The sequence below is a fragment of the Haliotis asinina genome, chromosome 4 (genome assembly GCF_037392515.1).
Source record: "Haliotis asinina isolate JCU_RB_2024 chromosome 4, JCU_Hal_asi_v2, whole genome shotgun sequence".
NCBI classification, from domain to species: domain Eukaryota; kingdom Metazoa; phylum Mollusca; class Gastropoda; order Lepetellida; family Haliotidae; genus Haliotis; species Haliotis asinina.
Genome location: NC_090283.1, coordinates 5,537,217 through 5,552,427, shown reverse-complemented (window position 1 = coordinate 5,552,427; position 15,211 = coordinate 5,537,217). Strand labels below are relative to the sequence as shown.

The 15,211-nt window shown below is 47.4% G+C and overlaps 1 protein-coding gene across 1 annotated transcript; it reads right to left on the bottom strand.

Moving 5' to 3' along the window:
- Nucleotides 1–697: 697 nt before the first annotated feature.
- On the bottom strand, nucleotides 698–14,879 carry LOC137282226 (protein psiR-like). Its single transcript, XM_067813961.1, has 6 exons — nucleotides 14,726–14,879; nucleotides 7,975–8,655; nucleotides 6,931–7,566; nucleotides 4,234–4,914; nucleotides 3,364–3,696; nucleotides 698–825 (listed from the first exon to the last, which is right to left on the bottom strand). Exons 1-6 carry the CDS (start codon nucleotides 14,877–14,879, stop codon nucleotides 698–700), a joined length of 2,613 nt encoding a protein of 870 aa, XP_067670062.1.
- Between the last annotated feature and the right edge of the window lie 332 nt (nucleotides 14,880–15,211).

Below are 15,211 nucleotides of genomic sequence, written 5' to 3'. Positions count from 1 at the left end.
ACTAGATGACACTCATGATACAGCAGTTGTGGCAGGTGTCGACTGAGTCACAGTTACATCTGGAGGTGGTGCTGTAAATGGTATCTGACTAGATGACACTCATGATACAGCAGTTGTGGCAGGTGTCGACTGAGTCACAGTTACATCTGGAGGTGGTGCTGTAAATGGTATCTGACTAGATGACACTCATGATACAGCAGTTGTGGCACGTGTCGACTGAGTCACAGTTACATCTGGAGGTGGTGCTGTAAATGGTATCTGACTAGATGACACTCATGATACAGCAGTTGTGGCAGGTGTCGACTGAGTCACAGTTACATCTGGAGGTGGTGCTGTGAAATACATCTGCGTAGATGACACCGATGATGCAAGAGTTGCGGCAGGTGTCGACTAAGCAGTAGTTACATCTGGAGGTGGTGCTGTAAATGGTATCAGACTAGATGACACTCATGATACAGCAGTTGTGGCAGGTGTCGACTGAGTCACAGTTACATCTGGAGGTGGTGCTGTAAATGGTATCTGACTAGATGACACTCATGATACAGCAGTTGTGGCAGGTGTCGACTGAGTCACAGTTACATCTGGAGGTGGTGCTGTAAATGGTATCTGACTAGATGACACTCATGATACAGCAGTTGTGGCAGGTGTCGACTGAGTCACAGTTACATCTGGAGGTGGTGCTGTAAATGGTATCTGACTAGATGACACTCATGATACAGCAGTTGTGGCAGGTGTCGACTGAGTCACAGTTACATCTGGAGGTGGTGCTGTGAAATACATCAGCGTAGATGACACCGATGATGCAAGAGTTGCGGCAGGTGTCGACTGAGTCACAGTTACATCTGGAGGTGGTGCTGTAAATGGTATCTGACTAGATGACACTCATGATACAGCAGTTGTGGCAGGTGTCGACTGAGTCACAGTTACATCTGGAGGTGGTGCTGTAAATGGTATCTGACTAGATGACACTCATGATACAGCAGTTGTGGCAGGTGTCGACTGAGTCACAGTTACATCTGGAGGTGGTGCTGTAAATGGTATCTGACTAGATGACACTCATGATACAGCAGTTGTGGCAGGTGTCGACTGAGTCACAGTTACATCTGGAGGTGGTGCTGTAAATGGTATCTGAGTAGATGACACTCATGATACAGCAGTTGTGGCACGTGTCGACTGAGTCACAGTTACATCTGGAGGTGGTGCTGTAAATGGTATCTGAGTAGATGACACTCATGATACAGCAGTTGTGGCAGGTGTCGACTGAGTCACAGTTACATCTGGAGGTGGTGCTGTAAATGGTATCTGACTAGATGACACTCATGATACAGCAGTTGTGGCAGGTGTCGACTGAGTCACAGTTACATCTGGAGGTGGTGCTGTAAATGGTATCTTAGTAGATGACACTCATGATACAGCAGTTGTGTCAGGTGTCGACTGAGTCACAGTTACATCTGGAGGTGGTGCTGTAAATGGTATCTTAGTAGATGACACTCATGATACAGCAGTTGTGTCAGGTGTCGACTGAGTCACAGTTACATCTGGAGGTGGTGCTGTAAATGGTATCTTGGTAGATGACACTCATGATACAGCAGTTGTGGCAGGTGTCGACTGAGTCACAGTTACATCTGGAGGTGGTGCTGTAAATGGTATCTGACTAGATGACACTCATGATACAGCAGTTGTGGCAGGTGTCGACTGAGTCACAGTTACATCTGGAGGTGGTGCTGTAAATGGTATCTGAGTAGATGACACTCATGACACAGCAGTTGTGGCAGGTGTCGACTGAGTCACAGTTACATCTGGAGGTGGTGCTGTAAATGGTATCTGACTAGATGACATTCATGATACAGCAGTTGTGGCAGGTGTCGACTGAGTCACAGTTACATCTGGACGTGGTGCTGTGAAATACATCTGCGTAGATGACACCGATGATGCAAGAGTTGCGGCAGGTGTCGACTAAGCAGTAGTTACATCTGGAGGTGGTTTTGTAAATGGTATCTGACTAGATGACACTCATGATACAGCAGTTGTGGCAGGTGTCGACTGAGTCACAGTTACATCTGGAGGTGGTGCTGTAAATGGTATCTGACTAGATGACACTCATGATACAGCAGTTGTGGCAGGTGTCGACTGAGTCACAGTTACATCTGGAGGTGGTGCTGTAAATGGTATCTGACTAGATGACACTCATGATACAGCAGTTGTGGCACGTGTCGACTGAGTCACAGTTACATCTGGAGGTGGTGCTGTAAATGGTATCTGACTAGATGACACTCATGATACAGCAGTTGTGTCAGGTGTCGACTGAGTCACAGTTACATCTGGAGGTGGTGCTGTAAATGGTATCTGACTAGATGACACTCATGATACAGCAGTTGTGTCAGGTGTCGACTGAGTCACAGTTACATCTGGAGGTGGTGCTGTAAATGGTATCTGAGTAGATGACACTCATGACACAGCAGTTGTGGCAGGTGTCGACTGAGTCACAGTTACATCTGGAGGTGGTGCTGTAAATGGTATCTGACTAGATGACACTCATGATACAGCAGTTGTGGCAGGTGTCGACTGAGTCACAGTTACATCTGGAGGTGGTGCTGTAAATGGTATCTGACTAGATGACACTGATGATACAGCAGTTGTGGCAGGTGTCGACTGAGTCACAGTTACATCTGGAGGTGGTGCTGTGAAATACATCTGCGTAGATGACACCGATGATGCAAGAGTTGCGGCAGGTGTCGACTGAGTCACAGTTACATCTGGAGGTGGTGCTGTAAATGGTATCTGAGTAGATGACACTCATGATACAGCAGTTGTGGCAGGTGTCGACTGAGTCACAGTTACATCTGGAGGTGGTGCTGTAAATGGTATCTGACTAGATGACACTCATGATACAGCAGTTGTGGCAGGTGTCGACTGAGTCACAGTTACATCTGGAGGTGGTGCTGTGAAATACATCTGCGTAGATGACACCGATGATGCAAGAGTTGCGGCAGGTGTCGACTAAGCAGTAGTTACATCTGGAGGTGGTTTTGTAAATGGTGTCTGACTAGATGACACTCATGATACAGCAGTTGTGGCAGGTGTCGACTGAGTCACAGTTACATCTGGAGGTGGTGCTGTAAATGGTATCTGACTAGATGACACTCATGATACAGCAGTTGTGGCAGGTGTCGACTGAGTCACAGTTACATCTGGAGGTGGTGCTGTAAATGGTGTCTGACTAGATGACACTCATGATACAGCAGTTGTGGCAGGTGTCGACTGAGTCACAGTTACATCTGGAGGTGGTGCTGTAAATGGTATCTGAGTAGATGACACTCATGATACAGCAGTTGTCGCACGTGCCGACTAAGTCACAGTTACATCTGGAGGTGGTGCTGTAAATGGTATCTGCGTAGATGACACTGATGATGCAGCAGTTGTGGCAGGGGCCGACAAAGTCGTAGTTACATCTGGAGGTGGTGCTGTGAAATACATCTGCGTAGATGACACCGATGATGCAACAGTTGTCGCACGTGTCGACTAAGTCACAGTTACATCTGGAGGTGGTGCTGTAAATGGTATCTGCGTAGATGACACTGATGATGCAGCAGTTGTGGCAGGTGTCGACAAAGCAGTAGCTACATATGGAGGTGGTGCTGTAAATGGTATCTGAGTAGATGACACTCATGACACAGCAGTTGTGGCAGGTGTCGACTGAGTCACAGTTACATCTGGAGGTGGTGCTGTAAATGGTATCTGACTAGATGACACTCATGATACAGCAGTTGTGGCAGGTGTCGACTGAGTCACAGTTACATCTGGAGGTGGTGCTGTGAAATACATCTGCGTAGATGACACCGATGATGCAAGAGTTGCGGCAGGTGTCGACTAAGCAGTAGTTACATCTGGAGGTGGTTTTGTAAATGGTATCTGACTAGATGACACTCATGATACAGCAGTTGTGGCAGGTGTCGACTGAGTCACAGTTACATCTGGAGGTGGTGCTATAAATGGTATCTGACTAGATGACACTCATGATACAGCAGCTGTGGCAGGTGTCGACTGAGTCACAGTTTCATCTGGAGGTGGTGCTGTAAATGGTATCTGACTAGATGACACTCATGATACAGCAGTTGTGGCAGGTGTCGACTGAGTCACAGTTACATCTGGAGGTGGTGCTGTAAATGGTATCTGAGTAGATGACACTCATGATACAGCAGTTGTCGCACGTGTCGACTAAGTCACATTTACATCTGGAGGTGGTGCTGTAAATGGTATCTGCGTAGATGACACTGATAATGCAGCAGTTGTGGCAGGGGCCGACTAAGTCGTAGTTACATCTGGAGGTGGTGCTGTGAAATACATCTGCGTAGATGACACCGATGATGCAACAGTTGTCGCACGTGTCGACTAAGTCACAGTTACATCTGGAGGTGGTGCTGTAAATGGTATCTGCGTAGATGACACTGATGATGCAGCAGTTGTGGCAGGTGTCGACAAAGCAGTAGTTACATCTGGGGGTGGTTCTGTAAATGGTATCTGCGTAGATGACGCCGATGATACAGCAGTTGTGGCACGTGTCGACTAAGCAGTAGTTACATCTGGAGGTGGTTCTGTAAATGGTGTCAGAGTAGATGACACTCATGATACAGCAGTTGTGGCACGTGTCGACTGAGTCACAGTTACATCTGGAGGTGGTGCTGTGAAATTCATCTGCGTAGATGACACCGATGATGCAAGAGTTGCGGCAGGTGTCGACTAAGCAGTAGTTACATCTGGGGGTGGTTCTGTAAATGGTATCTGCGTAGATGACGCCGATGATACAGCAGTTGTGGCACGTGTCGACTAAGCAGTAGTTACATCTGGAGGTAGTGCTGTAAATGGTATCTGCGTAGATGACACTCATGATACAGCAGTTGTGGCAGGTGTCGACTGAGTCACAGTTACATCTGGAGGTGGTGCTGTGAAATACATCTGCGTAGATGACACCGATGATGCAAGAGTTGCGGCAGGTGTCGACTAAGCAGTAGTTACATCTGGGGGTGGTTCTGTAAATGGTATCTGACTAGATGACACTCATGATACAGCAGTTGTGGCAGGTGTCGACTGAGTCACAGTTACATCTGGAGGTGGTGGTGTATATGGTATCTGACTAGATGACACTCATGATACAGCAGTTGTGGCAGGTGTCGACTGAGTCACAGTTACATCTGGAGGTGGTGCTGTAAATGGTATCTGAGTAGATGACACTCATGATACAGCAGTTGTGGCAGGTGTCGACTGAGTCACAGTTACATCTGGAGGTGGTGCTGTAAATGGTATCTGACTAGATGACACTCATGATACAGCAGTTGCGGCAGGTGTCGACTGAGTCACAGTTACATCTGGAGGTGGTGCTGTAAATGGTATCTGAGTAGATGACACTCATGATACAGCAGTTGTGGCAGGTGTCGACTGAGTCACAGTTACATCTGGAGGTGGTGCTGTGAAATACATCTGCGTAGATGACACTCATGATACAGCAGTTGTGGCAGGTGTCGACTGAGTCACAGTTACATCTGGAGGTGGTGCTGTGAAATACATCTGCGCAGATGACACTCATGATACAGCAGTTGTGGCAGGTGTCGACTGAGCAGTAGTTACATCTGGAGGTGGTGCTGTAAATGGTATCTGACTAGATGACACTCATGATACAGCAGTTGCGGCAGGTGTCGACTGAGTCACAGTTACATCTGGAGGTGGTTCTGTAAATGGTATGTGACTAGATGACACTCATGATACAGCAGTTGTGGCAGGTGTCGACTGAGTCACAGTTACATCTGGAGGTGGTGGTGTATATGGTATCTGACTAGATGACACTCATGATACAGCAGTTGTGGCAGGTGTCGACTGAGTCACAGTTACATCTGGAGGTGGTGCTGTAAATGGTATCTGAGTAGATGACACTCATGATACAGCAGTTGTGGCAGGTGTCGACTGAGTCACAGTTACATCTGGAGGTGGTGCTGTAAATGGTATCTGACTAGATGACACTCATGATACAGCAGTTGCGGCAGGTGTCGACTGAGTCACAGTTACATCTGGAGGTGGTTCTGTAAATGGTATGTGACTAGATGACACTCATGATACAGCAGTTGTGGCAGGTGTCGACTGAGTCACAGTTACATCTGGAGGTGGTGCTGTAAATGGTGTCAGAGTAGATGACACTCATGATACAGCAGTTGTGGCAGGTGTCGACTGAGTCACAGTTACATCTGGAGGTGGTGCTGTAAATGGTATCTGAGTAGATGACACTCATGATACAGCAGTTGTGGCACGTGTCGACTGAGTCACAGTTACATCTGGAGGTGGTGCTGTGAAATTCATCTGCGTAGATGACACTCATGATACAGCAGTTGCGGCAGGTGTCGACTGAGTCACAGTTACATCTGGAGGTGGTGCTGTAAATGGTATCTGAGTAGATGACACTCATGATACAGCAGTTGTGGCAGGTGTCGACTGAGTCACAGTTACATCTGGAGGTGGTGCTGTAAATGGTATCTGAGTAGATGACACTCATGATACAGCAGTTGTGGCAGGTGTCGACTGAGTCACAGTTACATCTGGAGGTGGTGCTGTAAATGGTGTCTGCGTAGATGACACTCATGATACAGAAGTTGTGGCAGGTGTCGACTGAGTCACAGTTACATCTGGAGGTGGTTCTGTAAATGGTATCTGACTAGATGACAGTCATGATACAGCAGTTGTGGCAGGTGTCGACTGAGTCACAGTTACATCTGGAGGTGGTGCTGTAAATGGTATCTGACTAGATGACAGTCATGATACAGCAGTTGTGGCAGGTGTCGACTGAGTCACAGTTACATCTGGAGGTGGTGCTGTAAATGGTATCTGAGTGGATGACACTCATGATACAGCAGTTGTGGCAGGGGCCGACTAAGTCGTAGTTACATCTGGAGGTGGTGCTGTGAAATACATCTGCGTAGATGACACCGATGATGCAAGAGTTGCGGCAGGTGTCGACTGAGTCACAGTTACATCTGGGGGTGGTGCTGTAAATGGTATCTGCGTAGATGACACTCATGATACAGCAGTTGTGGCAGGTGTCGATTAAGCAGTAGTTACATCTGGAGGTGGTTCTGTAAATGGTATCAGAGTAGATGACACTCATGATACAGCAGTTGTGGCAGGTGTCGACTAAGCAGTAGTTACATCTGGAGGTGGTGCTGTGAAACACATCTGCGTAGATGACACCGATGATGCAAGAGTTGCGGCAGGTGTCGACTGAGTCACAGTTACATCTGGGGGTGGTTCTGTAAATGGTATCTGCGTAGATGACGCCGATGATACAGCAGTTGTGGCACGTGTCGACTAAGCAGTAGTTACATCTGGAGGTGGTGCTGTAAATGGTTTCAGAGTAGATGACACTCATGATACAGAAGTTGTGGCACGTGTCGACTAAGCCGTAGTTACATCTGGAGGTGGTGCTGAGAAATACATCTGCGTAGATGACACCGATGATGCAAGAGTTGCGGCAGGTGTCGACTGAGTCACAGTTACATCTGGAGGTGGTGCTGTAAATGGTATCTGAGTAGATGACACTCATGATACAGCAGTTGTGGCAGGTGTCGACTGAGTCACAGTTACATCTGGAGGTGGTGCTGTAAATGGTATCTGAGTAGATGACACTCATGATACAGCAGTTGTGGCAGGTGTCGACTGAGTCACAGTTACATCTGGAGGTGGTGCTGTAAATGGTGTCTGAGTAGATGACACTCATGATACAGCAGTTGTGGCAGGTGTCGACTGAGTCACAGTTACATCTGGAGGTGGTTCTGTAAATGGTATCTGACTAGATGACAGTCATGATACAGCAGTTGTGGCAGGTGTCGACTGAGTCACAGTTACATCTGGAGGTGGTGCTGTAAATGGTATCTGACTAGATGACACTCATGATACAGCAGTTGTGGCAGGTGTCGACTGAGTCACAGTTACATCTGGAGGTGGTGCTGTAAATGGTATCTGAGTAGATGACACTCATGATACAGCAGTTGTGGCAGGGGCCGACTAAGTCGTAGTTACATCTGGAGGTGGTGCTGTGAAATACATCTGCGTAGATGACACCGATGATGCAAGAGTTGCGGCAGGTGTCGACTGAGTCACAGTTACATCTGGGGGTGGTGCTGTAAATGGTGTCTGCGTAGATGACACTCATGATACAGCAGTTGTGGCAGGTGTCGATTAAGCAGTAGTTACATCTGGAGGTGGTTCTGTAAATGGTATCAGAGTAGATGACACTCATGATACAGCAGTTGTGGCAGGTGTCGACTAAGCAGTAGTTACATCTGGAGGTGGTGCTGTGAAATACATCTGCGTAGATGACACCGATGATGCAAGAGTTGCGGCAGGTGTCGACTGAGTCACAGTTACATCTGGGGGTGGTTCTGTAAATGGTATCTGCGTAGATGACGCCGATGATACAGCAGTTGTGGCACGTGTCGACTAAGCAGTAGTTACATCTGGAGGTGGTGCTGTAAATGGTTTCAGAGTAGATGACACTCATGATACAGAAGTTGTGGCACGTGTCGACTAAGCAGTAGTTACATCTGGAGGTGGTGCTGAGAAATACATCTGCGTAGATGACACCGATGATGCAAGAGTTGCGGCAGGTGTCGACTGAGTCACAGTTACATCTGGGGGTGGTTCAGTAAATGGTGTCTGCGTAGATGACACTGATGATGCAGCAGTTGTGGCAGGTGCCGACTAAGTCGTAGTTACATCTGGAGGTGGTGCTGTAAATGGTTTCTGACTAGATGACACTCATGATACAGCAGTTGTGGCAGGTGTCGACTGAGTCACAGTTACATCTGGAGGTGGTGCTGTAAATGGTATCTGAGTAGATGACACTCATGATACAGCAGTTGTGGCAGGTGTCGACTGAGTCACAGTTACATCTGGAGGTGGTGCTGTAAATGGTATCTGAGTAGATGACACTCATGATACAGCAGTTGTGGCAGGTGTCGACTGAGTCACAGTTACATCTGGAGGTGGTGCTGTAAATGGTATCTGACTAGATGACACTCATGATACAGCAGTTGTGGCAGGTGTCGACTGAGTCACAGTTACATCTGGAGGTGGTGCTGTAAATGGTATCTGACTAGATGACACTCATGATACAGCAGTTGTGGCAGGTGTCGACTGAGTCACAGTTACATCTGGAGGTGGTTCTGTAAATGGTATCTGACTAGATGACACTCATGATACAGCAGTTGTGGCAGGTGTCGACTGAGTCACAGTTACATCTGGAGGTGGTGCTGTGAAATACATCTGCGTAGATGACACTCATGATACAGCAGTTGCGGCAGGTGTCGACTGAGTCACAGTTACATCTGGAGGTGGTGCTGTAAATGGTATCTGACTAGATGACACTCATGATGCAGCAGTTGTGGCAGGTGTCGATTGAGTCACAGTTACATCTGGAGGTGGTGCTGTAAATGGTATCTGAGTAGATGACACTCATGATACAGCAGTTGTGGCACGTGTCGACTGAGTCACAGTTACATCTGGAGGTGGTGCTGTGAAATACATCTGCGTAGATGACACTCATGATACAGCAGTTGCGGCAGGTGTCGACTAAGCAGTAGTTACATCTGGAGGTGGTGCTGTAAATGGTATCTGACTAGATGACACTCATGATACAGCAGTTGTGGCAGGTGTCGACTGAGTCACAGTTACATCTGGAGGTGGTGGTGTATATGGTATCTGACTAGATGACACTCATGATACAACAGTTGTGGCAGGTGTCGACTGAGTCACAGTTACATCTGGAGGTGGTGCTGTAAATGGTATCTGAGTAGATGACACTCATGATACAGCAGTTGTGGCAGGTGTCGACTGAGTCACAGTTACATCTGGAGGTGGTGCTGTAAATGGTATCTGACTAGATGACACTCATGATACAGCAGTTGTGGCAGGTGTCGACTGAGTCACAGTTACATCTGGAGGTGGTGCTGTAAATGGTATCTGACTAGATGACACTCATGATACAGCAGTTGTGGCAGGTGTCGACTGAGTCACAGTTACATCTGGAGGTGGTGCTGTAAATGGTATCTGAGTAGATGACACTCATGATACAGCAGTTGTGGCAGGTGTCGACTGAGTCACAGTTACATCTGGAGGTGGTGCTGTGAAATACATCTGCGTAGATGACACTCATGATACAGCAGTTGCGGCAGGTGTCAACTAAGCAGTAGTTACATCTGGAGGTGGTGCTGTAAATGGTATCTGACTAGATGACACTCATGATACAGCAGTTGTGGCAGGTGTCGACTGAGTCACAGTTACATCTGGAGGTGGTGGTGTAAATGGTATCTGACTAGATGACACTCATGATACAGCAGTTGTGGCAGGTGTCGACTGAGTCACAGTTACATCTGGAGGTGGTGCTGTAAATGGTATCTGAGTAGATGACACTCATGATACAGCAGTTGTGGGAGGTGTCGACTGAGTCACAGTTACATCTGGAGGTGGTGCTGTGAAATACATCTGCGTAGATGACACTCATGATACAGCATTTGCGGCAGGTGTCGACTGAGTCACAGTTACATCTGGAGGTGGTTCTGTAAATGGTATCTGACTAGATGACACTCATAATACAGCAGTTGTGGCAGGTGTCGACTGAGTCACAGTTACATCTGGAGGTGGTGCTGTAAATGGTTTCTTAGTAGATGACACTCATGATACAGCAGTTGTGGCAGGTGTCGACTGAGTCACAGTTACATCTGGAGGTGGTGCTGTGAAATACATCTGCGTAGATGACACTCATGATACAGCAGTTGTGGCAGGTGTCGACTGAGTCACAGTTACATCTGGAGGTGGTGCTGTAAATGGTATCTGAGTAGATGACACTCATGATACAGCAGTTGTGGCAGGTGTCGACTGAGTCACAGTTACATCTGGAGGTGGTGCTGTGAAATACATCTGCGTAGATGACACTCATGATACAGCAGTTGTGGCAGGTGTCGACTGAGTCACAGTTACATCTGGAGGTGGTGCTGTGAAATACATCTGCGTAGATGACACTCATGATACAGCAGTTGCGGCAGGTGTCGACTGAGTCACAGTTACATCTGGAGGTGGTGCTGTAAATGGTATCTGACTAGATGACACTCATGATACAGCAGTTGTGGCAGGTGTCGACTGAGTCACAGTTACATCTGGAGGTGGTGCTGTAAATGGTATCTGACTAGATGACACTCATGATACAGCAGTTGTGGCAGGTGTCGACTGAGTCACAGTTACATCTGGAGGTGGTGCTGTAAATGGTATCTGAGTAGATGACACTCATGATACAGCAGTTGTGGCAGGGGCCGACTAAGTCGTAGTTACATCTGGAGGTGGTGCTGTGAAATACATCTGCGTAGATGACACCGATGATGCAAGAGTTGCGGCAGGTGTCGACTGAGTCACAGTTACATCTGGGGGTGGTGCTGTAAATGGTATCTGACTAGATGACAGTCATGATACAGCAGTTGTGGCAGGTGTCGACTGAGTCACAGTTACATCTGGAGGTGGTGCTGTAAATGGTATCTGACTAGATGACACTCATGATACAGCAGTTGTGGCAGGTGTCGATTAAGCAGTAGTTACATCTGGAGGTGGTTCTGTAAATGGTATCAGAGTAGATGACACTCATGATACAGGAGTTGTGGCAGGTGTCGACTAAGCAGTAGTTACATCTGGAGGTGGTGCTGTGAAATACATCTGCGTAGATGACAGCGATGATGCAAGAGTTGCGGCAGGTGTCGACTGAGTCACAGTTACATCTGGGGGTGGTTCTGTAAATGGTATCTGCGTAGATGACGCCGATGATACAGCAGTTGTGGCACGTGTCGACTAAGCAGTAGTTACATCTGGAGGTGGTGCTGTAAATGGTATCAGAGTAGATGACACTCATGATACAGCAGTTGTGGCAGGTGTCGACTGAGTCACAGTTACATCTGGAGGTGGTGCTGTAAATGGTATCTGACTAGATGACATTCATGATACAGCAGTTGTGGCAGATGTCGACTGAGTCACAGTTACATCTGGAGGTCGTGGTGTAAATGGTATCTGAATAGATGACACTCATGATACAGCAGTTGTGGCAGGTGTCGACTGAGTCACAGTTACATCTGGAGGTGGTGGTGTAAATGGTATCTGACTAGATGACACTCATGATACAGCAGTTGTGGCAGGTGTCGACTGAGTCACAGTTACATCTGGAGGTGGTGCTGTAGATGGTATCTGACTAGATGACACTCATGATACAGCAGTTGTGGCAGGTGTCGACTGAGTCACAGTTACATCTGGAGGTGGTGCTGTAAATGGTATCTGAGTAGATGACACTCATGATACAGCAGTTGTGGCAGGGGCCGACTAAGTCGTAGTTACATCTGGAGGTGGTGCTGTGAAATACATCTGCGTAGATGACACCGATGATGCAAGAGTTGCGGCAGGTGTCGACTGAGTCACAGTTACATCTGGGGGTGGTGCTGTAAATGGTATCTGACTAGATGACACTCATGATACAGCAGTTGTGGCAGGTGTCGATTAAGCAGTAGTTACATCTGGAGGTGGTTCTGTAAATGGTATCAGACTAGATGACACTCATGATACAGGAGTTGTGGCAGGTGTCGACTAAGCAGTAGTTACATCTGGAGGTGGTGCTGTGAAATACATCTGCGTAGATGACAGCGATGATGCAAGAGTTGCGGCAGGTGTCGACTGAGTCACAGTTACATCTGGGGGTGGTTCTGTAAATGGTATCTGACTAGATGACACTCATGATACAGCAGTTGTGGCAGGTGTCGACTGAGTCACAGTTACATCTGGAGGTGGTGCTGTAAATGGTATCTGAGTAGATGACACTCATGATACAGCAGTTGTGGCAGGTGTCGACTGAGTCACAGTTACATCTGGAGGTGGTGCTGTGAAATACATCTGCGTAGATGACACTCATGATACAGCAGTTGTGGCAGGTTTCGACTGAGTCACAGTTACATCTGGAGGTGGTTCTGTAAATGGTATCTGACTAGATGACACTCATGATACAGCAGTTGTGGCAGGTGTCGACTGAGTCACAGTTACATCTGGAGGTGGTGCTGTAAATGGTATCTGACTAGATGACACTCATGATACAGCAGTTGTGGCAGGTGTCGACTGAGTCACAGTTACATCTGGAGGTGGTGCTGTAAATGGTATCTGACTAGATGACACCGATGATACAGCAGTTGTGGCAGGGGCCGACTAAGTCGTAGTTACACCTGGAGGTGGTGCTGTGAAATACATCTGCGTAGATGACACCGATGATGCAAGAGTTGCGGCAGGTGTCGACTAAGCAGTAGTTACATCTGGAGGTGGTGCTGTAAATGGTATCAGAGTAGATGAGACTCATGATACAGCAGTTGTGGCAGGTGTCGACTGAGTCACAGTTACATCTGGAGGTGGTGCTGTAAATGGTATCTGACTAGATGACACTCATGATACAGCAGTTGTGGCAGGTGTCGACTGAGCCACAGTTACATCTGGAGGTGGTGCTGTAAATGGTATCTGACTAGATGACACTCATGATACAGTAGTTGTGGCAGGTTTCGACTGAGTCACAGTTACATCTGGAGGTGGTGCTGTAAATGGTATCTGACTAGATGACACTCATGATACAGCAGTTGTGGCAGGTGTCGACTGAGTCACAGTTACATCTGGAGGTGGTGCTGTAAATGGCATCTGACTAGATGACACTCATGATACAGCAGTTGTGGCAGGTGTCGACTGAGTCACAGTTACATCTGGAGGTGGTGCTGTAAATGGTATCTGACTAGATGACACTCATGATACAGCAGTTGTGGCAGGTGTCGACTGAGTCACAGTTACATCTGGAGGTGGTGCTGTAAATGGTATCAGACTAGATGACACTCATGATACAGCAGTTGTGGCAGGTGTCGACTGAGTCACAGTTACATCTGGAGGTGGTGCTGTGAAATACATCTGCGTAGATGACACTCATGATACAGCAGTTGCGGCAGGTGTCGACTGAGTCACAGTTACATCTGGAGGTGGTTCTGTAAATGGTATCTGACTAGATGACACTCATGATACAGCAGTTGTGGCAGGTGTCGACTGAGTCACAGTTACATCTGGAGGTGGTGCTGTAAATGGTATCTGACTAGATGACACTCATGATACAGCAGTTGTGGCAGGTGTCGACTGAGTCACAGTTACATCTGGAGGTGGTGGTGTAAATGGTATCTGAGTAGATGACACTCATGATACAGCAGTTGTGGCAGGTGTCGACTGAGTCACAGTTACATCTGGAGGTGGTGCTGTAAATGGTATATGACTAGATGACACTCATGATACAGCAGTTGTGGCAGGTGTCGACTGAGTCACAGTTACATCTGGGGGTGTTGCTGTAAATGGTGTCTGCGTAGATGACACTCATGATACAGCAGTTGTGGCAGGTGTCGATTAAGCAGTAGTTACATCTGGAGGTGGTTCTGTAAATGGTATCAGAGTAGATGACACTCATGATACAGCAGTTGTGGCAGGTGTCGACTAAGCAGTAGTTACATCTGGAGGTGGTGCTGTAAATGGTACCTGCGTAGATGACGCCGATGATGCAGCAGTTGTGGCAGGTGTCGGCTGTATAGTTATTGCTTCTTTTTGGGGTCACAGTCGCCGATGAAACTGTGGCTATATACGACTGAACTGTGGATGAGGATGGAATGCTGGTTGTTGATTCTGTAGGAACAGGTGGAGAAGGACAGAATACAGAAGACGATGTTTCGCTTGATGTCGTAAGTACCAAACAACATTCTCTTGTTAAGTCGAGGTTTAAAGTTCTGATTTGTCCATCGCTCCATTGTTCATTGATAAACTGAGCCAATTCCTGTCTCAACACTTCTGCCAGGCCTGATGCTATTTGTTGTACTACTATCTCGTAGATACAGATCAAACTGCCGTTTCTGGAAAGGAAGTGTTGACAAATTCAAGCTCTGTTATTCTCACGATCGCATGACATGACATGACATCACATCAGCATTAAAGTACTGGCCAGTGTTGTACAGTGTTGACATTGACATCCACATCGGCCTTTAAAAGACCACCTGTGTGACTGCAAGGGACGGAACAAACAGTTTAAATTGTTGTTGACATTATCTCATCTCCAGTTCTTTATAGGAAGAATCCTTGTCCT

Bases quoted from the DNA above. Each gene is read 5' to 3' on its own strand.
- LOC137282226 (XM_067813961.1), bottom strand. From the start codon at position 14,879: ATGGAGCGATGGACAAATCAGAACTTTAAACCTCGACTTAACAAGAGA. The intron at 8,656-14,725 runs GTTCAGTCGTAT...ACTGTGACTCAG, and splicing joins GCATTCCATCCTCATCCACA to TCGACACCTGCCGCAACTCT. The intron at 7,567-7,974 runs GTAACTGTGACT...TCATCTACTCAG, and splicing joins TTACAGCACCACCTCCAGAT to ATACCATTTACAGCACCACC.